At 45.2% G+C, this 27,918-nt stretch overlaps 1 protein-coding gene across 6 annotated transcripts in view; it reads right to left on the bottom strand.

Moving 5' to 3' along the window:
• The window catches only part of MLLT6 (MLLT6, PHD finger containing), a 90,051-nt gene that overhangs the window by 39,306 nt on the left and 22,827 nt on the right, over positions 1-27,918 (bottom strand). For 4 of the 6 annotated variants that reach the window (XM_080979279.1, XM_080979282.1, XM_080979281.1 and 1 more), the window contains exons 3-7: positions 23,846-23,900; positions 21,994-22,103; positions 21,647-21,750; positions 20,728-20,821; positions 14,764-14,871 (exon numbers count right to left, since the gene is read on the bottom strand). In XM_080979279.1, the coding sequence (XP_080835405.1) occupies positions 14,764-14,871; positions 20,728-20,821; positions 21,647-21,750; positions 21,994-22,103; positions 23,846-23,900 (471 nt within the window). The remainder of the gene's footprint in view (positions 1-14,763; positions 14,872-20,727; positions 20,822-21,646; positions 21,751-21,993; positions 22,104-23,845; positions 23,901-27,918) is intronic. The other 2 variants (XM_080979283.1, XM_080979280.1) reach the window with 1 other exon arrangement.

Below are 27,918 nucleotides of genomic sequence, written 5' to 3'. Positions count from 1 at the left end.
CGCCCAATATCAAAACCCCTCTTTCTGCAGTGTCGTTTTCATTAGTTATAGAACATGCCAGGTCCCCTGGAAGAACCACTTGTCCATATGATTCTGTACAAGGGCAGCTTCTCCCTAACATTTCTAAGGCTTAGTTTGCATTCATGGGGTGCATTGCATAAATCTGCAAGCACCTGCTACCTCGGCGTTCAGGAAGAGGTTGTGGGTTTCCCCCGCTTAATGTGTGTGATATTTAGTTCCAGCCACATCTTTTAGAAGACATCTGAAGGCAGCCCTGTTTAGGGAAGCTTTTAATGTTTGACGGACTATTGTATTTTAATAATATTGTTGGAAGCCGCCCAGAGTTGAAACCCAGCCAGATGGGCAGTGTATAAATAAATTATTATTATTATTATTATTATTATTATTATTATTATTATTATCATCTCTCTTGTGGCTTAACGGGGATAGTCATGGCTAAAGGACAGCTATCACATGTCAAAGGTCCAGGTTCCTATAACAGACCTGATTCGTTCACAACTTTTATGTAGATTGGGAGAAAGAAAATGTAGCTGAGTGATAGAGCACATCCTTTGCATGTAAGTTCACGCCCTGGCCTCTCCAGTTAAAAAAAGATCAGGTAGAAGAAGATGATGGGAAAGTCCTGTACCTGAAGCCCTGGACAGATGCTGCCACTCAGATATTACTGAGCTAGATGTGTAAATTGCTTCAGTGGCTGAACTGGGAGAGAAAAAGGAGTTGGAAAAGAATGGAAGGAAGTGGGATAGTTAGACATGTCTGCCGGAAAAGAGGTAGGATGGCATCTAATCCCACATCAGAAGACTGGGTATTAGTCTGCTTGCTGTGTACATCCTGCTTTTCTTCTTACCCTGCTAAGTAGTCTTACAAAGCATCTGTTACCCAACCCACATTGTCTCTGCAGGTGTTAGCACCTGTGTCATAAACCTGTGGCGCTTCTGCTGTTCTTTGCCTTGATAAACTAGCATGCTGTGTTTGAACTCCAACACTGTATTAAACTGATTATAACCCACCTTGACTACAGTATTTTCTTTAAAAAATGAGGTATAAAATTCGATAATTGCTAAATAAATAAGCAATCAAGCTTTGCACAGGAATTAGGTGTGTTTCCTAATTGCAATCTATGCTAGAAGGACATAAAGTGATTGTGGCTAAATTTAGGTTGCCTTCAGAGTGTCACTGTTTTGCGGGGATGATTCAAACCCATACTGGGAAATGTAGGCCTGCGCAGTTAAAGAGGAATGGGACAGCGCAGTTAAAGAGGAATGGGACAGAGGAAAGAGGAATGGGACAGAGGCATTGGGGGCTGCATAAAATGAGGCTGGGGCCATGGTTTGCCCACCTGTGCTATAAACAAAACCCACATGTGTTGTGAAGAACACCTTTTCTTTGGTAAAGCAAACTTCTAGCTCTTGATCAGGACTTTTTGTATGCTGCAATTCTGGAAGATCACAGAAGAGAAATGCAGGTTGCGTAGTGGGTATAGAAATTCAGTTTCCTGAGAATCTCAAGTTTCATTTTTAAAATGCAGCTGTCTAGGTCTTTATGGATTTTAAGATATACACGGAAATATGTGGGTAATGGCTGAGGAAATATTTGCAACCAGAGATAGCTGAAAAAGATTTGCAAGAGTGGAGACTGGTGCATCAATGACCTCACCCCTCCTGTTTCTAGCAAAAGCAAACCATGAAAAGGTCCTCCATTTGCATGATTTATACATGTTGCAGAAGTCAACTTTTCTTGGCACAGAATTTGGATTTCCTGACAGCAGGTCCCCACCCCACCCCCTTCAGAGTGGAGCACACTCAGCCCTGCTTGTGGCTCCAGGGACAGCCTTGACAAAGTGTGTGGCTAACACCTGGCAAAATCTCTGTGACCAAAAGCCAGGCAAAGGCCTGAGAAGCATTCCAATGGTCAGACAGCTCTTTCCCCTCTTTGCGCTCATGGTAAGCAGAATAAATTATGCAAATCAATGAATCATCAGTTGGATCACATTTCTCCAGGGCTGAAAACATCCTCACTGAATTCCAATTTGTTTCCAGGTATAATTCAAAGCACTGGTCTCATAAGAGCAGCCTTGTGGGATAATACCAAATGCCCATGTAGTCCAGCATCTTGTTCTTGCAGCGGCCAACTAGATGCATTTGGGAAACCAGTATTCAGAGACATACTGCCTCTAATAGCGCAGGTAGCCATTATCCTTTATGAACTTGTCTACGCCAGTGGTTCCCAATTAGCTAAATACCCAGGACCCCTTATTTTTCAAAACCCAAGCCACGGACCCCCTACTTTTGAAAGTTTTGAAAACTCTATGGTAGTTACCTCTGCATTTATTTATTTTTTTGGGAACAAAATGTGGGGTAGCTCCTAACAAGCAAAGAATTTTAGGTATACTAAAAAAACAGACTAGGTCTGAGCATTATCTGGTTTTCAACATTGGTCTATATCAGCAGTTAAGCACCACATTATTCTGATATATCACAATGTCTGAAATTGCAGATCAGGTGTGGGGATGAGGGAAGCAGCAGTCAAGGAGATTGTGTGGGTCGGGTGCCTGCAGATCAGGCGTGGGGATGAGGGAAGGGGCAGCTGTGGAGATCAGATAGTTGGGGGGAGGAGAGGAAGCAGAGTCACCTCCGCTGCATGGTTTGAGTGGGAGGGGATGGGGGTGCATCAAACCGCAGTCAAGGGGGCAGCCAGCAGAGGCAGCCAGCAGTGACAGCCAGTGAAGACGCACTGTCTGCTGTGGCTGCGGCTGCTGCTTTCCTACTGAGAAAAGCTGCTCCACCTCAGCACCAGGGGAAGGTAGTATCACGGTAAGGCAGCTCAGAGCAGCCACGTTATCAGCCGAGATCATTGCGGGATATCGGCAGTGCCTTGAAATCAGCTGCCCTGCTCTCCCTTGCACAAGGAGCAATATATTGCTGAATATTGCCAGGTCAAAATCATTGTCGCAGTGTGATTTCAAAACTGATTTGGGCCAATATATTGAAAAATCACACAGCGCTAAAATCTGTGATATTGCCATGCAAAAAAATAACAAAACAAAACAAAAAATAGTTGGGAGCGGGGAGGCAAGCGGGGGAGGCGGTGGACTCCCTGGGTGCATTCTGTGGATCCCTGGGGTCCCAGGACTCCTAACTGGGAACCACTGGTCTACACCATTCAAGTTGGTGGCCATATTTACATCTTGTAGTAGCAAATGCCATAGTTTAACTATGCACTATGTAAAGCAGTACAGTCGTACCTTGGAAGACGAACGGAATATGTTCCTGAAGTCCGTTCGACTTCCAAAATGTTTGGAAACCAAACCGCGGCTTCTGATTGGCTGCAGGGAGCTCCTGCAGCAATTAGAAGCCGCGCAAACCACGTCAGACGTTCAGCTTCCAAAAATAGTTCGCAAACCGGAACATTCACTTCCGGGTTTGTGACGTTTGGGAGCCAAAACATTCAAGAACTAAGCTGTTTGAAAACCAAGGTATGACTACTTCCTTTTGTCCATTCTGAATCTTCCCTCATTTAGCTTTGGTAGACCCCAGGTTCTAGTATTATGAGAGACGGAGAAAAACTTCTTCCTCTCTACTATCTCCACACCTTACATACTTTTATACACCTCTATTATATCCTCACTTACTTGCCTTTTTTCTTAACTAAAAAGTCCCAGATGTTGTGGCCATTTCTCATAAGGGAGTTGTTCCAGTCCTATGATGATTTAGGTTGCCACTTTCTGAACCTTTTCCAGGTCTACAATATCCTTCTGGAGGTGAAGCAATCAGAACTGAATACAATATTTGAAGTGCAGTCACACCATAGATGTGTATAATGGCATTCTGATATTAGCAGTTTTATTTTCAGTCCCCTTCATAATGATCTCCAACACAGATTTCACCTTTTTCACCATTATCCCCTAGGAAATTGGTCCCTTCTAGGGGATCAAATGCCTCTTCCTCAGAGTGATTCCTTCCTTCCCAGAGAGCCTCACTTCTATTTTGTGTTCATCGCAAACAGCAGTGTTTCCATTCTGCTACAATTCAGTTTCCACAGAAACCTATGTGATTTGTCTCATTATTCGATATGGCTGTAATCAATTTAAATGGAACGGAAAAGTAAAAAACTATGCAGAAAATAATGTTGATTACTTATATAACATTTACAGACCTAAAATACAATCATAGTGAATACCACTCATATTCACTTGTGTTATTTCCATTCCTGACCTCCGACGAACATGCACACTGTGGCAAATTTTTGCTCCCATTTCCATATCTGAGGGAATTATCCAACATCCATTCCCTGGCTACCACTGCCATGTTCCCAAAGGCTTCATACACCAACCCACTGCCTCTCTAAACTTCTACATTTCATCTACCTTACCCTTGAGGAACAAATGTTTCCCCCAAGGACCAAGAGCATATTGCATGGAGAAAGCATTCATGACTTCTACCCAGTAAGATTCAGTACAATACTCTGCATACCCCACACACCTCAGCTGGCTTTCTACCTGCCTGCTCTATATTTATTGAATTAATTTACTTTGAGCTTGAGATCTGTTAGGTAAAAAAGCGGGGGGCTAGTCTGCCCTGGCCTCTTCACCCGATTCCAGATTCATTTGTCCCTGGAGTGCCCCTCTTGTTTATATGCAGCCCCCACGTCACTAGTATGCCTTAGATTGAATGCATTGTTTTACTTATTATTTAAAGTCCAATCAGAAAGTGGTATATAAAAGTGTTAAATAATTGGTAACTAAATACACATGGGACGCGGGTGGCACTGTGGTCTAAACCACTGAGTCTAGGGCTTGCCGATGGGAAGGTCGGCAGTTCGGGGTGAGCGCCTGTTGCTCAGTGCCAGCTCTTGCCAACCTAGCAGTTCAAAAGCACTTCAAAGTGCAGGTAGATAAATAGGTAAATCAGGAAGGTAAACGGAGTTTCCATGCGCTGCTCTGGTTCGCCAGAAGCTGCTTAATCATGCTGGCCACATGACCTGGAAAAACTGTCTGCGGACAAACATTGGCTCCCTCGGCCAGTAAAGCGAGATGAGCACCGCAATCCCAGAGTCGTTCGCCACTGGACTTAACTGTCAGGGGTCCTTTACCTTTACATACACATTCACTTTATGTAAGTCACAGTACTGTACTCTTTTGGGCACAGAAATTTCCTTAAAATTTAGTGATTTCCTTAAAATGGAAGCTTTGGGGTACAATCTTATCTACATTTACCTAGGAATAAGTCTAACTGAATTCAGCAGGATTTGCTTCTTAAAAGACATACATGGGATTCCATTGTCAGTTCCTTTTCTATAAGCAGGTACAGGAATAGCAGCTTCATGTGAACAAAGAAACACCAGATCAACTCCTCAAACCAAGAAATTTTGCATAAAAGAACAGAGAAAAATATTACTTTTTAAAAAATCAATCTGTGAAAAAATTAAAACGAGCAAACTTTAGATTAGAAGTTTATAAGAGAGATTAACAAATCTGGTTTGAGTATTTCCAGCTGACATATATGCAGCCCAATGCTATTATGCATGTTAGCTCAGAAAAAAAGTCTCACCGAGTTCAATAGAGCTTCCAATAAAGTGTGTAGAGTTTTGCAGCCTTAAATCAATTTTGCAATAGTAATATAAATAAATAAGTTAAGGCTTACTTGGCTTATTTGCAATTTGTGTGTTGATTTCCAGTTTTATAAATTGTGCCTTTTTAAAAAAAAGTCTCAGTTTTCACTTTAGCTTTTACTTTGTTTGCCTTTTTAAAAAATCTTAAGATATCCACCACCCCCAAAAAGACGACACAGCATTCTGGGTTTCGAGTCATCTGAACAGATCCAGTTCAGAAGATTCACTTTACCGCGTATTGGTTGCCATAAGAAGAAATGTAACACCTGGAGGGTTGACCTTTCACAGACTAAAAAAAATGGTGGTGGATATTTCTGAAGAACACAATAACTGTTGTGTGTAAATATAGATCTTTCAGGCTGATGTGACATCATAGTGGGGATATGGGTTGTTGTTTTTTTAAAAGCTTCTTTTGCAAAACTGTGCATAAATCTGCATTTCTCGTCGCTTGCCCCACACTTCTCTTCCCGTCCCACATACTACCTCTGGGGCAATTTTGCAATTCTGTACAAAATACCCAAAGAGCATGCAAAACGAGCATTTAATAATAATAGTAAATAATAATAGAAGCCAGTTGAGAAACCCTGAGGTTCATTATCTTCCATGTTGGCACACAAAAGCAGTCCTGCACAGACCCTGGGATGTCAATGGCCGTGTCTTGACTCTTATTAACTCAAAATGCACTCAGTCATTCTCTTATGCCAACTGATTCCCCCACACCTTCTCCCCTCTGACTCTTAATACCCACCCCCCTTTTCCTCAGATCTCCCTCTTCCCCAGCCCCCAGCCCCGCCACACGCACACTGACACACAACTTTTAAATGCCTGCCCACTTTTGCTAATGTCTGCTTTGCCGTGCAGAGTGTTAGAAACCCCACTGTCACTGGCGAGGGGATTAAAGTCGGACTGGAGGGGGGGGGGGCGCTGACCTTATGATAGATCCCCTGGAAATAAAAGGCCACCCCTACCTTCCCGACTCTCCAGACTCCTTTCCTCTGGGAATGCCTGGGTTTGTCAATCGCCTTGGGGTTGCCAAGTTCATTTCATTGCCCAAAGTTCACCAACAGGAAGAAAGTCTCTCTTTCCAAGCCTGCGTTGGGAGTTTCGAGCAGCTGGAGGTGGGGGGCGGGGGTGGCATTTCGGCAGGCACAGGAAAAGCCCGATAGTTAATGAGGAGCGGGGAAGAGTGGAAAGGGGGGGGGGTGAAAAAAAGAAAAGAAAGGGAGGAGGAGGAGGAGGAAAGGAATGGGGAGTGGGGAAACTCTCGCCTTGCAAGCAAGGGAAGGCGGTGCCCACGTTGCACATACTAACTTGTAGATCTCCAACGTCAGGGCGAGTGAAATAGGATCCCTTCAGATGCCAGAAAGGGCCTTGCCCACAAGATCCTCCCTAGATTTCACCCCTCACCGCCCACCCCCGGCCTGGGCACTGCAGTGAGAGCAAAACGGGGGGGGGGGGGAGCGATAAAGTCTTGTCTGCCCCGCCTGGCAGGAGACGTTCGTTATTCTGAGCAATGAAGCACACGGGTCAAGGGTAAAGCTCTGCCTTCTCTTCTTACCGAGCCTCAGCCTCGGAATGTGAGCGAATCATAAGAGACGAGAGCACCTCTGAGCATGTGCATGGTTTCAGCCGGGATTCGGCGTTAGAACGTTGCCCTGGAATGCCCGCAGGAATGAGATGAATGATAGTGTCTCTGGGCATGTGCAATATATATCCCTCCCCTCCTTCACTCACACATGCTGCCTGTGTTTAGAATCGGTTTGCAGACCAAGGACAGAAAACTTGCGCTGCACGTTTAAGGAAACTTTCCCCCCTTTAGACATACAAAATAGGCTAGACCAGATACTGCTCCTGAGCAGGTGGAAAGGTGGAAAGTGTCTTTACCTTAACACAATTAAAACGTGCACCCACCTCCCATGCTTCTGGAAACAGAGTGGAAGGTTTCCGGGCCAGACAAAGAGGCGAGCTGAGCCCTGAAATGTGGAGTAATTCTGAAGAAGTGTGTCTCTAACCATGTAAAGAACAAGGTAGCATTGAAGGAACACAACTTGGCTTCCAATTTGGAGGGCACTTCCTTTGCAAATTAAGCAACTGGCAGCAAGGATGCACTTCAGTTCAAAGTACCGAATGTTGCTGATATTCACTGTGTTTTTATCCTTACTGATATTTTGGTAGCTTGGGTTTTGCTGTATTTAAGGCTATAAAGTTCAGTATTTTATTCTGGTTGCACTCAGCCTTGGGATCGTTTTTCGATGAAGGGCACTTTAGAAATACTGTATTTGGAATGGATGCATTTTGCCTCAGGCTAATCTCTTTCACAGGGTTTATCCGCAAGCACATCTTAATAACACTTCTGGCATTATAATGCTTCAGGTGAAAAGGTTGGGGGGGGGGAGTTAAAGAATGCAAGGGTGTGATCTTTGCTTAGTTTTTGCTTAGGTAGGGAATGTGTGTTTGGCAGTAATATTTCAGATTGCTCATATGGTCATTAAATGCTCCTCCATGCAAAGAAACCCACAAAAGCTTCCTGCACATACTCTCATTTGGAAAGACCAAAGTAGGGAAAAGGTCAGGCTCGATCTCTTTTCCCTGACATAATGTTCTATGTGCAGAGTGTGTGTGTGTGTGTGTGTGTGTGTGTGTGTGTGAAGTGTATATATGTGTGTGTGCAATTGCTTGAGTCCTCAGCTACTGTTGTACTGCTCACACTCTGGTTTAACTGAGGTTTACCAGCTCTGTCAAACTAGGGTGGGGTATAAAAATATCTTCCTGGGGTGTGTGCTCAGCATACAAGGAGGAAAACCACATTACTGAAACTTTTAACTATTTTAGTTTAGTCTGATGCTGCAGGACTGATATAGGAGAAAAACTGAAGCGAAGAGAGAAACAGAACTTCTTTTACCAACCTTTTTCAAAAAATGGGCCTATTTCTGTTGGTTCTTTCAGGTTACAGACAAAACTCTTTGTTCTTACAGCTTTTCCAGATTAAAGCACTCACTTGAAAGCTCCCATATTTTCACACTGATAGAAGCTGGTCCAGCTAATTATAATATTGCCAGGTACTGCCAAATGGCACAAAGGCATTGGAGAGGCAAATTTTAAATACGTACATGATTTGCTCAGCCAAGTGAGATATTGATTTAGTTTCCCCCAATTTTAGCATTTTCCGTTCATTTGCGTGTTTGTACTGTAACAGCTCCCATGAATGTTGAAATACAGAATAAAATTGGGCATATAAATTCAGGGCAGAATTCTATGTTTCAAAATGGGCTTGTTCTTTCCACATGTAAAACACATTCACTGGAAAAAGCAAAAACAAATACTTGCAGGAGAAGCCTATGTGATGAAGATACCAACAAATTTGAAACTACACAACTTTGAAACAAGGCTGTGGAGGCCTGCTAATTAGCTGAACTATCCTAAACCACAGAGCCTAGGGCTTACCGATCAGAAGGTCGGCGGTTCAAATCCCCGTGACGGGGTGAGCTCCCGTTGCTCGGTCCCTGCTCCTGCCAACCTAGCAGTTCGAAAGCATATCAAAGTGCAAGTAAATAAATAGGTACCGCTCCGGTGGGAAGGTAAATGGCGTTTCCGTGCGCTGCTCTGGTTCGCCAGAAGCGGCTTAGTCATGCTGGCCACATGACCCGGAAGCTGTATGCCAGCTCCCTCGGCCAATAAAGCGAAATGAGCGCTGCAACCCCAGAGTCATCCGCGACCGGACCTAACGGTCAGGGGTCCCTTTACCTTTATCCTAACTTGGGAGGAACAGAGAGCCCATCGCCATATCTGAAGTCCTGCAACCTTGCATCATCCAGGATGGAAGTTGGGGGGAATTCTCCCCCCAATGACCGGTCCTAATCTCCCCTTCTCTGGCAGACAGAAATAAATCTACACACTATCCTTCCCTTTTCCCAGCCATGTATGTCAGTTAATTATATTGGTCACAAAGCAACAGGCTTCACTTCCATGCTTCCTAGAAACGTTTGGCTGTTGGAAAGAGAGTACAGGACTAGACGGACCATGATCTGATCCCAGGAAGGTGATTTCTATGTTCTTGTGAGCATGAGGAACCTACAGCCCTCCAGAGTGTTACCTGACTCCCAACTTCCATCAGCCCCTCTCAGCATGGCTGATGAGTCAGGGATGATAAGGGATGTAGACCAGAATCATTTACAGGGCCACCAGTTAACCCATTCCAACTATATAAACACCCATCTCTACAGCAAGGAAGGGAAACCTTTGAGCCCATGCCCTGATGTTCCTGGACTGCAACTCCCATCATCCCCTGGCATTGACCATGCTGGCTAGGGCTGATGGGTGTAGAGTCCAACAACACCTGGAGGGCCAAAACTTTCCCCACAACAACCTTTCCCCAACCTGGCACCCTCCAGATGTTTCGGACTTCAACTCCCAACACTTAGAAGTTGTAGCCCACTGGCTGGAGTTGATGGAAATTATAGTCCAAAACATCTGGAGCGCCCTGGGATGGCAAAGGCTTGTCTTTAAGCATGAGTCTGCATAAGCAACCAGCAGGCTAATTTGCGTAAGGTTCTCAAACTCTGCAATTCTATGATTCTAAACAAAAGCAGGGGTGGAGATGGTGGAATTTTCAAGTTGTGTGACAGCTGAAGTGACAAGCAGAAGCTATGCCCTACATGCAGATTGGTGATTATTGGGGTGGGGGGCACCTTTTGTTATGCAAAGCAACCGGCAGGACTGAGTTTGAGGCAGAAAAAAACAGCACAAACTCTTTCTCTTCCTATTCTCCCACTGAAAATCCTCTCCAATCCTGTTGCTTTTAGATAGGTATCGTGGTAGATGGCACCAGAGTCAGCCCGCACAATGTGCTCCAGTGTGTCCACAGTTAGATTTACTTCCCTTTTACAGATTTTCCCTGGATTGGGGGAAAAACAGAGTTTACTGTTGAAAAACTGCAGGCTGCCCACTAAATACGGAGAATGCCATGTGAACAATGCCTTGGGAAAAAATCCAGCTCGGAATCTATATCAAACTCCTGTGTGGATGAAGCCTAAGATAATGGAAGGCAGGCAAAGTTATTATCAATATTTGTTCAATTAGCAGCAGCGATTAGACCTGCTTAAAGGCAAGGTGCTGATTACCTGTTCAGGGTTAAGCATCAGACTCTAGATCTATCCTCTTCCCTCCTCCAACAGTCTGCAGCTGCTTCAGCTGGACTGGGGAAGCTGTCCCTCTCTAACCAAGTCTGTTTCTAGGTTTCATGCACACTAGCTTTGGCTCCTGGGAGAGTACACATAATTTGCAGCTATAATTTATCCTCTAGGAAAAAGGATTTTCCAGGCCTTTGTGGGGGACGTAGGGAAGGATATGTGGTTGGCTACTTCCCCAATTTCTTTTATTTTATTCTGTAGGCCTGCAGTTTGCCTAGCTTCATTATAGATTCTAGGACAGGCAACTTTACTGCACCTTGCCAACAGTTTCCTTGATCATCTGTTTATTGGACCATGATTGCCAGTACTATATAGATTAACAGAAAGAAATGACCTTGCTTCTCCCTCCCCCTTCTTCTTTTCCGAGTCTGTGCAGATATAGAACCTTTCTCTTCCATAGCCTGCCTGGTGTCAGCTGCTCTCCAAATCACCTGCCAGTCATCCTGGTTTCCTCTCCCCCCTGCCTTTTTGGCTCATACTCTGTTCCATTACCACCATTTACCTTGTACTGATCTCTCTCCTGCCTCTCGTTCTCTTTTCCTGTTTCCACCATTTTCCTTGGCAGCAGCTGCCTTTGGGAGTGCATCGAAGCCAACCTACCTTTAAGCTGCATTAAAGGCCTAGTACATATACAGCGATACCTCTGGTTCTGAACTTAATTCGTTCCGGAGGTCGGTTCTTAACCTGAAACCATTCTTAAACTGAGGTACCACTTTAGCTAATGGGGCCTCCTGCTGCTGCCGCCGCACCGCCACTGCACGATTTCTGTTCTCATCCTGAGGTAAAGTTCTTAACCTGAGGTACTACTTCTGGGTTAGCAGAGTCTGTAACCCAAAGTGTTTGTAACCCAAGGCATTTGTAACCTGAGGTACCACTATACTAGGAATTGGACGGAATGACTGTCTGACTGACTGACAGCCAGTACAGTTGAAACTGATCAAGGCAGCAGGGCTAAAAACAAACCTGGGCCTCTCAGTTTTGCATAATTAATAACTTTGTGGAACTCTGAGCTTTTGGTCACATAAAACATGACTTGACAAGGGTGAGCTATCTCTCCCCCCCCCAAAAAAAATCCAGTTGCAAATAGCACTGAAACAGATTCTGCTACCGTTCCAGGCAAGTGTTAATTTCTCCAAAGTGGGAAGCTAGGGTTCAAGTTGGGCTAATAAACCATATCCTCTTACTTGGAAATCCTTCGCCTCAATCCCAGATTAGAGAGTTGGGGTGCGATGGGGGTGGGGAGAAGAGATGCTTTTATTAAGGCCCTCTGTATACGCTCTTCTCTAAATTACAAGTTCTTGTGTTTTTCTTCTGGCACTGAAAACAGGTTTCAAGTTTGTTCTAGCTGTATGATCTGACCACATCGTATTTGCTAGAGAGGATAAGATATGTGTAGGGCACTATACAATAGTATAGGTGAATTGTACAGTATGTTTCTTTCTACACAGTGTTGCTGTATAGCAGGAGTGGCAACAACTGATTGAAGTATGGAGAACAGATGGAAAATGGTTTCTCTGCAGCAGTGGATACAAGAGCAGAAGCCTTAAGTATTCCCTTTACAAGCCTGAAAAGCTTTATCTAGAGATGAAAATTAAACCCTGGTTACAGACCTCAGATAAGGTTAGTGCAATTTTTGCAGGATGCCCTCTTTTTTTCTTTTCACCAGCCATTTACAGTGCAAGCCAAAGAATATTTATTCAGAAATAAGTCCAAATAATGTTCACTGAGAAATAGGTCCCTCTGGACTTCTATGGAGTTTACTCCCCACCCAGTTAAGTGTGTTCAGGATTTCACTGTCCGTATTCTAATAGTTAAATCCTTTACAGTTTTCAAATAGGAAGAAGAAGAGAATTGTGACATAGGGTTTTTCATACTAGCAATTTTCTCTGGTATTGGAAGCTCATTTGTTCATCCCAAACTGTGGCATTCCCATGGTGCCCCATGAGCTGGAAAGACTTCCACTACAATTGCTGCAAAATAATTTTAGGGGCGATCTTACAGTTGCACCACTGCCTCACCTAGGATAATAAAGGAATGTTTGCTGGTGCTGTTGATGACTGTGTGTAATCCCTCCTCTCCCCTCCACCACTATTTTGTTCTGAAAGAGTGAAACTGACAACACTCCGCACTATTCACCACAGTAGGCAAACTGACCCATGACACTGGCATCCATTTCATCAGGATTCTCCAGTCTTGCACTAAGGCAGCAGTGGCGGGAGTGGGGGGGGAAGCCTTATCATTTTCACCATGTGTACATCAGCACTGGCATGCAGTGATTAACAAGTGCTGGTGAAATCGACAGTGCTTCTCCCTATCTCTGTACAGTGATTAGAGAAGCCTGGGTAAAACCAAGAAAACCTGACAGTTTCCCTGGGGGTTCTGAAGGCTAGAGAAGGGAGGGTATCTTGTTAATTTCATCTATGTCCAGAAAAACAAGGAAGAGACTTGTGGCACCTGAAAAGATTCTGGGCTGTTTTGGCTGCAAAAGACCAACACAGTTATTATCCTGCTGTAAATCTATGTCTGGATACGAGTTTGTGATGCTGGAGCACCAAGGGAGAAGCTCCATGTTGAAAACAGTTTGCTGCGTCATCTTTTTATGTTGTCCTGCCCTCAAGATATTTCTCTCTCACACTCTCTGGGGTGCTTTTAGTAGTGTTACACCAAACCCCTACAACAGGCATAGGCAAACTCGGGCCCTCCAGATGTTTGGGACTACAATTCCCATCATCCCTAGCTAACAGAACCAGTGGTCAGGGATGATTGGAATTGTAGTCCCAAATATCTGGAGGGCCAGAGTTCACCTATGCCTGCCCTACAACCTTAGACCTACAATCTTCAACTGGTTGGGTTGGGGCCCACTCACTGGGTTGCGGCTTAACCTAAGGTGGGTCACAACAGAAGCACAACCACCACACAAATATATGCTAAAAACAATAATTAAGAAATGGGGCCCCAGTCGCATCTGTGGGCTAGTGGTGGGTCCTCTGTCTGAAAAGCCTTAGACTGCGGAGAATATAGTGCTACTTTATTCCTTGTAGGTGTTGGGCTGTTTTTGCCTGCAGAATTCAGCCAGCCCCTCAGCCTCGTCTTTAATAAAGGGGTCTCTGACCTTTTGGGGCCCATGGGCACATTTGTGAGAGGCTTCTTACCAGCCTAATTTCAGAATGAAGAGTGGCGTGAGAGAGAGGACCCTGTGGGCACCAGGGAAGGCATCTGCTTTTGCATGTTTGTCTTTTATTTGATCTATAGGGTTCCTTCTTTCCTCATCTCGGACCTTCTTACAGCACTGCAGAATCCCAACCCCCCTCTTTTTGCTCCATTCCCAGCTCAGGCCTCGAGGTGTTGCAGATCCACACATGGGGGCTGGATAGCTGCGTGGCCCTTACTTCTTAACTGTCACCATTATGCAATCAGATCCTGGAGTTCCAGGAAGGCTGCTTCACTGTTTGAGTGCAAGTGTTAATATAGGCAAATACAGCTGTGTTTTTTGAAAGGGGGGGGAGCAAAAGAGAGAGAGGCCTAGTGCCGGTGGAGATGGAGAGAGCTAACTGTCCTTCCAAAGGACTGCTTTCCTCTTTGCAAAGGAACTGGATAGTGTGCAATTGCCATTGAACATTGCTTGTGTTAGGATAGCATTAGTGGGGGGGGTTTCAGTGTTTTTTTGGTAAGTGTGTTGTTGTTGTCATCTGGAAGTAACTTCAGCAAGAACTTTAAATTGTCCAGATGCTGAATTCTGGGACCAGTAATAATTTTGGAACTCAAGAACAAAGAATTGTAGAATACACAGACACTGGATATGCCTTTGTGTTTGATCTGATCTGCTTGTAATTAGAAAGGCTGAAGGTTAAAAGACATATTATAGACATATTAATATCTTTTTGCTGTTCACTCCCACCCCAGGTTGCACAGCGATTAAAATTTTATTTTCTTCTTTTCTTACCTTCTTTGGTTTCTCGTGGTGGGAAACATGCTTCTCTTGAGTAGGTGACGCCGACCGGCTCCTTCTTCCCGCAATGAAAGAGCCACCTCCGGAATGGCGCGATGTCTTCTGAAGGCAAATGGGAAGTTGGGGCAGGCGATGGATGAGGATGGAGGGATGGGAAAGGAGTAGAAAAGAAAAGAAAATAAGAGCAAATAGGAAGAACGGTCCCCCTTGCTGGATCTTGGCTTGATGGTTTAGAATAACCTCTTTCATCTCAGATGTCTCCACTGACATTATTTTTGCACAGCAGGTTGCAAGACCCAGCTTCCTCAAAGGCATCAGAGCTCATTTTCAGCCAGTGGGGCTTTGAACTCATTTCAGGGCACTAAACAGACAGACTGTTTAGTGAACATTGGTCCTGATATGTTTGTAGGGAGATCAGACAGCATTGGCTATTTTATGAACCTTCCTTCTGATTTGTTTGTAGGGTGGCTGGACGATGCTGCCTCAAAGCAAGTGTTACCCCACACTTTCCACTGCATTTTCCCTGTCACTTTCCTTACTGCAAAAAGTCTGATCCTGTGAGGAAGCAAGTTTATTGCAGAAGAGCTCCAAATCAGCTAATTAGAGGTACCAGTCAGCTACTCTGAAGATCAGGGAAGTGGTCCTCCAGGTGAGGGTGCTTAACCCTTCCCCTTCCATGTTCTTTCTTTCCCCAAGGGAAACAGCACACACCGAGGGCCCCTCCAGAGTGTGTTTTCTTGTGGGTGTATTCTGCAACACGTTTGTGACATAATGATAGTGCATTAGTGGTGGATTAATTACACTTTATTAGTTGTTTTGCTGTGCTTCCCCAAAGCTACCACATTTACCGCAATCTGGAGGAGTTGTTCCACAACCAAAGACGGACAAAAAACCCCAAAACGTTTGTGGTCATGGTTATAGGATTCCAGCAGGAAGTTACAGGAAATGTGTCGTTTGGAAATGAAGCAGTATGTCTGCCCCAAAACTTCTGCAGGCACAAGCAGTATTGAAAGCGGGATTCTCATATAACCGCCATGACAGCATCACGAGCACAAATCATCAGGAATGTGTAATAAAAAGGACGCCTGGAGGGGCCCTGAAACGGCTGTTAGCTCCTAATGCTGTTCTTCTTTTTTTCCATCTGATGAGGTGAATGGGAGCACAATTTATATTGGGGGTGGGGAGGAATGGGATGGAAGAGTTAAGAACACTCTCTCCAAGAGTGCCATTCCCCTATCCTGATCTTCAAAGCAATTGCCTGGGGCTGCTAATTACTACCAAATTAAAATGAGACATTCTAATTACATCACGTCTAGTTTGGCCCTCAGTTCCCTGGTCTAAACTTATGGATCAGAGGCAGATCTACTAAGAGGGAAAATAAGGTGGCAGATTTTGAGTAGCAGAGTGAGACAGATATGACCCCTGATATGTGGTCCACTGGCAATTCTCCTGAATAAGCTTAATTGAAACTGATGGGAGCTACACCCCCCCCCCAGCTTCTGTATACTGCATATTTCAACCAGATGACTGCTAGAGAACTTCCCGGCAGATTTAGTGGGAGGTGTGGGTGCCATTTGGATTTTCTGCCTAAGCTTCCAAACAGTGTTAAAGCCAGCATCCATAGAAAGTAGTCCAAGGTGCCTTCTGCCAGGACTCAACAATTTGTGCAAGTTCACCTGCTGACAAGGAAAGCCTTTTCCTTAGCCCCAGTGAAATGGCGTCTCTCTGCACAAACTTGGGACTGCACTTCCTTTTGCTATCACTTCTCAGATTCCATCTCCCTGGCTTGGAAACTTAACCTATTGCTGGGGCTGAGCTCAGGCTCCAGGTGTGCCCTGGGAGTGGCTTCTGCGTACCTACCTCACTGGGCTGTCAAAAAGACAAAGAAGATAAGCGATTGCAAAAGCAAATTTGCTCACTGCTATATAAACAGTTATTAATACTAAAGGTGAAAAAATGAAAATGAAATTGTGTTGTTGTCTCCTGCCAGCCACAAGAAAAGCTCTCAAGGTTGGCAAACAGCCAAACCTTTGCTTCAGGTAATCAGCCAAGCAGTGCACATCACCATGATTAACAAAAAGCAGGGTGTGGAGTTCTCTAGTTTGGCTTTGGAGAAGGGGCTGGTGTTATTAATCACTGAAGGTGGCAGTGCTGATAAATGCTCATGACTTTCTGATAGCTCTAGTTCCTGTCAGCTTGCCTTGGGCCCTTCCCTTCCCACCTTCCATTTGGGGCATCCAATGAACCAGGGTCATCTCAGCATTTGACATTCCTGGGTGCTGCTGTGGGTGCCGCCTCACTATCAAATACATATTTGCATTAATAATAATAATAATAATAATAATAATATTTTTTTATTTATACCCCGCCCTCCCCAGCCAAGGCCGGGCTCAGAGCGGCTTACAAGCAATAATAAAAACAAGTTGAATGATTACAACTTAAAAACAAAATTAAAATACAACATTAAAATATTACAACATTAAAATAAAATGTAGCCTCAACGCAGGAGGAGAAGGAAAGAAAAAAAGAAAGAGAGGGAGGGAATCAAATTGGCTCCAAGCCAAAGGCCAGGCAGAACAACTCTGTCTTACAGGCCCTGCGGAAAGAAATCGGATCCTGCAGGGCCCTGGTCTCATGAGGCAGAGCGTTCCACCAGGCCAGAGCCAGAGTTGAAAAGGCCCTGGCTCTGGTTGAAGCCAATCTAACTTCCTTAGGGCCCGGGACCACTAGGGTGTTGCTATTTATGGACCTTGAGGCTCTCCGTGGGGCATACCGGGAGAGGCGGTCTCGTAGGTACGAGGGTCCTAGGCCGTGAAGGGCTTTAAAGGTCAAAAGCAGCACCTTAAATCTGACCCTGTACTCCACTGGGAGCCAGTGCAGCTTGAAAAGCACTGGGTGAATATGCTCCCATGGCAGAGACCCCGTGAGGAGCCTCGCTGCAGCATTCTGCACCTGCTGGAGTTTCTGGGACAGCTTCAAGGGCAGCCCCGCGTAGAGCAAATTACAGTAGTCAAGCCTGGAGATGACCATCGCATGGATCACTGTGGCCAGGTTGGGGCGGGAAAGGTAAGGGACCAACTGCTTGATGCGGCGAAGGTGGAAAAATGTCGCCTTGGCTGTTGCTGTAACTTGCGCCTCCATGGAAAGGGAAGCGTCAAGGATTACACCCAAACTCTTAACGGAAGACAATGGCACTAATTGGGCCCCCGCAAGAGAAGGGAGTTGGTCCTTCATCCCCATGCCATCCCGACCCAGCCATAGGACCTCTGTCTTTGAAGGATTTAGTTTCAATCGGCTCCCACGAAACCATCTAGCCACAGCTTCCAAGCATCTGGTCAGTGTGTTTGGGGCCGAGTCGGTGTGGCCATCCATCAGCATACTGGTGACAGCCCAGCCCAAAGCTCTGGATAATCTGGGCAAGGGGGCGCATAAAGATGTTAAAAAGCATCAGGGAGAGAATTGCGCCCTGCGGCACTCCACACACCAAGGAATGGCGCGACGAATGGCGCGACATTTCCCTCCCTAGTGCCACCCTCTGTCCCCACCAGAGATAAAAGAGCACAGCCAGTTACGGGCTATGCCCTGTATCCCCACGTCTGCGAGGCAGTGGTCCAGAAGATCATGATCGACCATGTCAAAGGCCGCTGACAAATCTAAAAGGATCAGCAGTCCTGACCCGCCTCGATCCAGTTGTCTACGGAGATCATCTGTTAGGGCAACCAGAGCCGCCTCGGTCCCAAAACCAGGACGGAAACCGGACTGAAATGGATCTAAAGCCGATGTTTCCTCCAGAAACCTACCAAGCTGTTCAGCAACCGCTCTCTCAATTAACTTACCCAGATATGGAAGATTTGAAACTGGGCGGTAATTGGATAGGTCTAAGGGATCTAATGAAGTTTTCTTTAAGAGTGGATACACTACTGCTTCCTTCAGTTCCCCTGGGAATGTCCCCGTGTCAAGGGACAAATTGATAATTTCAACCAGGGGGGTCCGCGCAACATCTGGACACTCCCTAATCAGCCAAGATGGGCACAGATCACGGAGGCAGGTGGTGGGCCTACCAACTTGGAGGAATCTATCCACATCAGCAGGGAGTATCCGATCGAAATGGTCCAACACTGGACCTGAAGTCAGTGTAGGCTGTAGCCTCTTTCTTTAAAACACGCACACAGACAGCACCTCCTGTAAAATGTCAACATTTGTCACATCTCTTTGGGACGAGAAGCAACTCACTGATTCAAGCATTCAACACATAGATCTGCCCATTCACTGAAATTATTCTGGTTGCTTCCGCCCATGGAAATCCATTTGGACACTATCAGGCGGAGGGTCTTTTCTGTGGTGGGACCCAGCCTTTAGAATCAACTCCTCCTAGACATCAGACAAGCACTGACCCTGACTGGTTTTAGGAGCTTCTGAAAGACTCATTATTTTCTTAGGCATTTGAGTTGCACGCCATCTCAATCTCCAAGCGATGCAAGATTCCAGGGGCTCCAGGTGGCTTACCCAGGGTCCGCGTTTCCGGCACAGAGCCTTTGCCTTCTTCATGGCTTTCTTAATGGGTCATCACCTTTTTTTTGTTTTGTTTTCCTAATGGCTCATCATCCCAGGCAATTTCCTGGTCTGGAAACTGGCCTGGCTTATACTGTAAAATTTGCCTTGATTAAATTCTGACACTTACTGAGTCCAGGAATTTAGACTTGTCTAGCACCCACAAATAAGTATTATCTTATGTGGACATAGTATATTTTCTGGTTTCATTGTGCTGATTTTACCATGATTGTTGCAAACCGCCCTGGGATTTCTAATGTAGGGTAGAATAGAAATGTTTTAATGAATAAACATAAAATAAAGATTATTAGTGGGGGGGGGGACACTGTAAAGCTGGGGTAGTACCACAGGCAATGAACTCACCATGACCACCTCTAAAATGCTAAAAAGGTATCAAGATGAAGGGATCTTAATTAACCTGGTATGGGGAGAACCTAGTAGTTCATTCAGTCAATTCTTCCAGCTCCCTCTAGAAACACAGGCTGTCTTGATCTGTGCTAGGCTTTGCCTTAGGGATTAACTAGGGCCAAACTGCACATGATTAGGGCAGCCATGATTTTTTACTTACAGATCTGCCCCATTCCATTAGAAAGCCAGAGCTGGACCACCCCACAATGGGAGGAACCATGTGCTTTAAATGTATGGTTGATGCACACTTAAGGCAAGAGGCAAACACGAAGGATGCAGAGTGGTGGTGATTCAGGTAGATGAATATGGCTGGAACGGGAATGTAAATGCATCCCGATCTACCAGAGGTGAATCAGGTTTTGCAGTCTCCATGCAACTTATGCTGCCCAAAACCTGTTGGACAAAATACATGTGTGTGTACTATCACTGGAAGCAAAGCCTTTATAGTATTTAAAAAACCCTATTGTTTACCCTTGCTACATAGTGTTGAAGCAATTTAGGGCTTTATAGGTCAGTCAAAACCATTTACTGTCAACTAATAGTCCAACACCTGCAACCTTTCCTTTAAAACCAGGTATCATCGGCCATGGCTTCTGCTGTAGCCGCAACCCCATCACTCTCCTTTGTTGGAATAGTGGGTGTCTCTCTTCTTCATTGTTTCATTTGCTATTTTGTGAGTGAACACCTGGGTGCACCTGAAAACCGAAGACAGAGTCAGACCACTGGGCCCAGCTAGTCCAGTGCTGCTTACTTGGGTGGTGACTTTCCACGCTGAAGTCAGTGTATGTTTAGAACGGTATACAGCATTCTTCCCCAGCACCACTGACTGACAAATCTTCAATCCTCTAGGTGCCAGGGATTGTACCAGGGGTATTTTATAAACAAAGTGTGTTCTTTACCATGCTTTTGGATTTGGAATAAAACTATCTATTTTTTGTTGTTGCTCAATCCTAGCACCTGCTCTGTGCTTTTGGGTTTTGATGATGACGAGGGACTCACCATTTTATTGAAGTGGTACTTGCAGTAGCCACAGTATTTCACATTGTCGACTTCCAAGACTTCTTCTTCACACAGGAGCCCAGCCATCTGAGCACTGAAACGAAGAAACAAGGTGGTTGTGTGAGCCGAGCCCAGGGCAGAGGGACCAGAGCAGCCAGGTTCCCCCCTCTTTCTGTACCAAGCACAGAAGCTTATTGCTCTCCTGCTCTATTGTTAGCTTCTCAGAATGGGCAAATAAAACCATTAGGATAAATGATCTACTCTGGGGGTGAGGAACCTCAGGCTCAAGGGCCAAACCCCTCTATCCTTGGGACTCTCCTCAGGCCTCTGAAGCCACATCCCCTACTTCAAGGAGGGTATGAAGTAGGGGTGGTGAGAAGTGTGGCCTGGGGACAAGTGAGTCCCAAGGGCCAGACAGAGAGGGCTGGGGGCCGCATTTGGCCCCCAGGCCTGAGGTTCCCTACTCCTGGTCTGTATGGTTTGAGTTCATGTGTGGATGGTGATGTTGACAAACCTTTGGATAAATGGCACATCCAAAGCTCAGTTCTTTGAAGTTTTATGATTGCTGGGGTGAGGGAACAGATACCGGTATTTATTTTTGTGCATTATCTATTTCTTTAGAAAAAATACACCATAAAGACACCAACAATATGTCCATGTGGCTCTCATAAAATAGTATGTGAAAAATGTTTAAAATGGATTGAAGAGGGAAGATAAGGCAGGAAGGAAGGCAACTGAGAAGGTTCAAAGTTTCAGCAGGAAGCAACCAAAGAATCTGTGAAGTCCCTCATCGTAACTCACTCACGCAGGCTTATCTCATGACTATGAATCCAAAACTGAATCCAAAAATTGGTGGGTTTAGAAACAGGGACCAGGGAGGAAGGAAGTGACCATTAAACAGACACAATCATGGACTCACCAGGTGACATGGAAGGCTTGCCGACAGCCGTGACGGTTGCAAGTCATGCAAGCTCCAGAGGCTGCTTTGCTCTCCCTGCCCTGCTCTTCACAGATGTAGCAAGTCTGCAACAATAGGAGGCACAACATAGACGGTGTGCATTACATACTGTGATGAGCATACTGTGAGAGCCAAAATAATAAAAAATGTACCTGATTGTTTTTGGGGTGACAACAACTTGTCAGCAGATAAATTTAAAAAGCATAGAAGAGCACAGGAGATGGGGAAATAAAAATAGGGCAGTCCTCTCTGGAAGAGGCAGAAATGGGATGCTGAGGGAAAGCATTGTACGTGCATGTCTCTTTTACCTTGCTGAACCGGTCGTGGGGTACATACTGGAGGACGATTGGCTCCATGGTGAGAACATTAGCAAATTGCACCTCGGGGATGTACAGAGCGCAGACGACATGGGCCCAGCCTAAGTGAAGGACAAGACAACAATAGTATAGGTGGAAAGGCACAGAGAGGCTTGAATCAGGCAAACATAGAGTAATTGGCTTCTGTCTCCAGTGGGAGGCAGCAGTGGGGTGGGACTGGGAGAGACCTTTAGGAGACTCAGTTTTCACTGTGGAAATAAACTTGTATACCTCAGATCCCTGGTGAAGGCTAACCTTGCAATGCCCTTCAATACAAATACAAACAAATCCTTCCATGTTGAAAGCTGAGAGAAGGCTTCTGGCCTTAACCTCTCCCTGACATGAAGTTTTCTATGTGCAGAAAATAAAAAAGGGTGGTTGGTGGTATACAAAGGAGCATTCAGTCCTGCAAGTCCCCACGTGTGGTCACAAGTTGCATAGCCCAGACACAGGCTTATCACCTCAGTGAAAATTAGGCCAGCATCCATAGCATTCCCAAGACCACTAAATGACCACATTTCCTTTCCCACACAGCCCTAATCATCTTTTCCTCAATAGTAGCTCTAATATAACCATTATGGTTTTGTGTGTGTGTGTAAGGCTGCAATTTTGTGGCGAGAAAATATGTTCTTATGTTTAAGAACGTAAGAATAGCCCTGCTGAATCAGGCAAGTAGCCATGGTATTCCAGCATCATGTTCTCACTGTGGCAAGCCAAATGCCTATGGGAAGCTCACAAGCAGGACCTGAGCGCAACAGCACTCTCTGACAATTGGAGACAGAAGAAAAACATTATGGTTAGAAACCATTGCTAGGTTTCCCCCCGCATAAATTTGTCTAATCTTGTTTTAAAGTGATCCAAGTTGGTAGCCATCACTACCCCATCTTGTGGCTGGAAGGGGTTGGGGGCCTACTGAGGCCTGGGCCTGAGAAGAGGCCTATCATCCCCATCTTGGCTCTCACTTCACTGGGCACCACACCAAGGCAGGATACGTGCAGCCATAGTTCCTTGAAAAGGGCCTCCCTCCCCACACCATACAAGGGTCCGTGGTAACCTGGAGTCAGCCCTGACTGGTTTGTGTCAGCATTTGGGTCGAAAACCTTAAAGGCTGCGGCCTGCAGGGCTACCATGAACTGGCTGCCTGGTCCTGCTATGTGAGAAAGCAGATATTCCATGAGGGACAGGGGAAGAGGAGTCTGTTTTTAAAAGCCTGGATTATATGAACAGCGGCTTCATGTTAAACCAGAAGGCAACACTGAAAACTTGGATGCATTTGTTCCTGTGATCTGAAGGGTTTTTAAACACACATGCAAGCAGGGTAATGCATATATGGCACAAGGCCTATCACATATTCAGTCACAGTAAATTAACTGTGCAGTCCCATTCACTGAAACACCACACCACACCAGTGCTGGTCCTCCAACTACTAGCGTGGTCAATTGTCAGGAATGATGTGAGTTCCAGGTTCCTTATCCCTCAGTCGCTCTACCCCCGCACTCAGTCTAGGACAGTGTTTCTCAACCTTGGATCTCCAGATGTTGTTGGACTACAACTCCCATCATCTGGTCCTGCTAGCTAGGGATGATGGGAGTTGTAGTTCAACAACATCTGGGGACCCAAGGTTGAGAAAGGCTGTTCTAGGAGAAATCTGCTAGAGGTCCATGTTTTGGAGCTTCACCAGGGAACTTACATATGCACTAGCCATTAACCCAAAGTTACCCAAAAGTAGATGAGCATGCCCTCCTCAACTGGGTTCCTGTATAAATTCTGGGCTGCCCCTGCCACCTTACAATGGGATGCTCACCTCCATTATCAGTCCGCTTCAACGCTCCATCCTTGTGGGGACACAGCTCACACCTCTGAAAATTAAAGAGAAAGGTTAGGACTTCTATATAATAATGATAATACTTGAACATGTGTATAGAACACCCCAGATATTAGGCTACATACTAGGCTACATACACACCATGCATTTAAAGCACACACACCCAGAAAAAGAATTCTGGGAACTGAAGTTTACCTGTCACAGAGCTATGATTTCAAGCACCCCTAACAAACGACAGTTCCCAGGATTCTCTGCAGAGGTGTGTGCTTTAAATGTATGGTGTTTGCATTGTTGTTACCCTTACAATAACCCAGTCGGGTTACCAATACAGTGGTACCTTGGGTTAAGAACTTAATTCGTTCTGGAGGTCTGTTCTTAACCTGAAGCACCACTTTAGCTAATGGGGCCTCCTGCTGCTGCTGCGCCGCTGCTGCATGATTTCTGTTCTCATTCTGAAGCAAAGTTCTTAACCCGAGGTAATATTTCTGGGTTAGGGGAGTCTGTAACCTGAAGTGTCTGTAACCTGAAGCGTATGTAACCCGAGGTACCACTGTATGACTGTCTCCCATATTGTAGTTGTTGTTGGGGGTGGGGGAAGAATGGATTGTCTAAGGCTACCTGGTGAGATCATGGAAGAGCCTAGATTTGAACTGAAGGCATTCTTGTTCATAGATTGATTGATTGATTGATTGATTGATTGATTGATTGATTTTGGCCATTACATAGGTATTTTCACTTGCATCAACCATGGCAATATGATGAACAATACAGGCAGTGCTGAGAACACACACACACACACACACACAAAATAAGACTGCTATAGAACAAGTGGAATTAATTTTAACAATTTGGATGAAATAACTATTATCCATGCCTTTTTTCTTTTTTTTCCACACCTCCAGCTCAACTTTTCCTGAAAGTTCCCATTGCCATATCACTGAGCAAATGGGTTATCTCTAATGGAATAATTTATCATTAACTGACAACAACAGTAATGAAGTCATATAAACCATCTCCAGTTTTGTAAGCAGTGTACACATATTTCCCCCCCCAAAAATGCCCCTGCCCACAGGCACATAACGTAACAGACATGATGCAAAAGGAAAAAAGGAAGAGTGGGCGATGGATTGGGTCAGGCTGCTCTTACCCTTGGCATGATTTTTAATCTTAAAAAAGTCAGAAATCATTTGAGATGATGGCAGTGGGCCCACGTGTGATATGCTGATGCGGCGTATGCTGTGGCCTATACTGCAAAGGCTAAATCTCTGCATATGTATGTGAACTTTGGGACAAGGTGGGTGAGGTTGGACTTTGGTTCCCTTTCGTTTCTATGGTTCTAGAACATCCAGTTTTGCCAGAGAGATAGCTCCTGCTCCACACTATCCCACTGAACTGGACTACTGGCAAATCCTGCTGCCACAGCTGCTGTTCTCAACACAAACCTCTCTTGCCTGGCAACTGGGGAGTTAGAAAAAAATCGAACCTTAGCAGGGCAGATTTGGAACATAAGGTCACCAGTTGCTGACCCTCCATTCAATAATATAACAACACGGAACGCTTTCTAACACAACTAGGGAAGGAATTTTATCTTTTCCAATGCGAGCTTAACATGATCCACATCTCCTGGACTACTGTGCGGATCCTGTAGCTTTCTCACTTCCTGAATGTTCTGGTACAACTCTTGGTCCAAAAAAAAGTATCAAAACATGAGAAAACACATTTAAAATATGTCTTTAAATATGCATTTATATGAGAATCTTCACACATATTTTTTTAAAAAAAAACAACCTGTAGCAAAGCAGGTTTACGATGGAACATGTGCAGAAGCAACATGGATGGGAAATAGCCTGCATTAAAGGTGGTGACTGGTTCAGTTCCAAAGGTGGCTTCTCTGGAGATGTCTTTGTAGCAGCTTTTCACTAGACTCCATTTCCTGCATCACAGACTTTCCTGTCCAGAAGTTGCACTACACCCCTAAATTCAGATAACTCCTTGGTGCTCCATAGTGTCAAGGTGGTATATTGACCTCTGGTTTATTCAAGTGGCTGAGCCTTAATGAAAGGCGACCGGCTTTGCTCAAGTTAAAATGTGGGGCAGGGCTCACTGAGTTATTACTCCTGGGGGGCTCTCCCCTATCCTTTGGACCTGATCCTGGTTGCAAGGTGTCCTTCTGAAATTGCACATGTGAACACATGCATAGTATCACATATGCATAGTATCACACCCCAAAAAACTACCCCACACAAGCTGGTTTGGACGGGGGAGGGGGGTCGCCACCAGCCACTGAAAGCAGCAGAGGAAAGTAACAGTGATGGGGGTGGGGAGGAAGAGGCAAGTGTCTCTCGGAAAGATCTTTGGTGGGCTGCCTTTTGAGGGATGGAGGTCTAGGGATTCAGGCCTGCTACTGCAAAGGATGCACTTGGAACTCAGAGAGACAGAAGAAGAGCAGGCAGGGGGCCTTAACATTGGGAAATTTGCACTTGAAAAGGTCCCTCCATCCCTTTTGGATCAAAGCGCCTCTCCCACCACACTATTAGCAAAGCTCTGATCATTAGCAGGAAGGGTTAAACAGCTCTGCCAGCCAGCCGGCCCACCCACCCCTTAGAAGGCTTTAATATCCTTGCTGTAACATGACTGTTAAAGCCTTCACATGATTCCCCCCCCCCCACTTCCCTCCCTCCCTTTCCCACGAGTTGCCCTCCAGCCAGTCCGTCTCAAAGGGCCAGCCAGACAATTCCTTTACAAAGCAAACAGAGCTTTAGCACTTCCTTCATCTAATGGAGCACAGCATCCCAGAGGGGGCTTTGGGAATGCAAGGAAGAATGAGAATGAGTGTGTCATTCCTAAAATGAGGAGCAGCTGGGACTCGGCCCATCTGGACATTTGGAAGCTGTTTAGTCTCAGACATTTGGGATCCAGCTGCGGTTATACAGGGGCAAGCACTCTGCACATGCCCAGAGGCATTTGTCCATGTATTAACAGCTCTATTTATTACATTGGCCAGGAATACAGGTGCTGGTATGACTGAGCCCTAGCACAAATTGAGCTTCGGGTTCAGTTTGAATTAGTGCTTGGCCCCAGAAACTATTGCCAACACATAGCTCTGGAAGAAATGAATACGTGTTCATTTGTGTGGCCATAACCAGCTTATGGCTGGGGACTTGTGGAACATGCAATTGCTGTGCCTCTAGGATTTCCGGAGGGGGGGGTTATACCCAAGCAGCTGTGGGGCTAGAACTGCCTGTACTGTCTGCAACCCACCCCCTCCCTGGCAAAACCTGCAGAAATCTTTGTGGAAACAGATCTTCACAAGTTCAGCTTACATCTCCAATGCTCTCACCTTCAAAGGAGGCCAGGCGTAACTTCCTACTTTTAAAAGTTGGGAATGGGTACCGAAGTACAGAATCCCAGAATCCCAAGACCTTGTATCACTTGAGAATGGTGTGCTTGTTTTTAAAAACATTACTTTCCACACAAAGAATCCACACAGAATTGACCCAAATCAAAGTAATCCAGCACCTTAAAAATTGAAAAATTGAAATTTGAAAATCAACATAAAGAGATGTATGTATCTAGGGTTGCCATATGTCTGGTATTTCCCAGACATACCCGGAATACTGCCGACAGAAGCTGTGTCTAGCTGGAAATCAGCAAAATGTCTGGGGAAATCCAGATGTATGACAACCTATATCGGCAGTGCCATTTCTGGTGATTTTACTTTTAAAAAAGCTCAAAAACGTACATTTTTACAACTTTGGCAAATAATAATAATAATCACTTTCTGAAATGGCAACCCTAGTATTGCTGTATGGAAGTATGCTAAGTGTCAGGTTATAAAAGGGCACACAAGGGTGTGTACAGGAACACATGCAAATCATGGTTCACTATTTTTCTCTCCTAAAGCTCAAGCCTGGCTTTCTCCTGCTTTCACGAAGCATTTGACAAATTGACCAGCAAACTGAATGGCGATTCAGTACCATTTTGCCATTTCTGCCATGCTTCAGGAAGGCTGGCTGCCCTATTAAAAAAATTTAAGTGCCAGACAAGAAATT

Source organism: Podarcis pityusensis, assembly GCF_964106645.2.
Source record: "Podarcis pityusensis genome assembly, chromosome: 13".
Lineage (NCBI taxonomy): Eukaryota > Metazoa > Chordata > Lepidosauria > Squamata > Lacertidae > Podarcis > Podarcis pityusensis.
The sequence above is the reverse complement of the archived record's forward strand: the minus strand, read 5'-3'. Positions and strand labels throughout refer to the sequence as shown.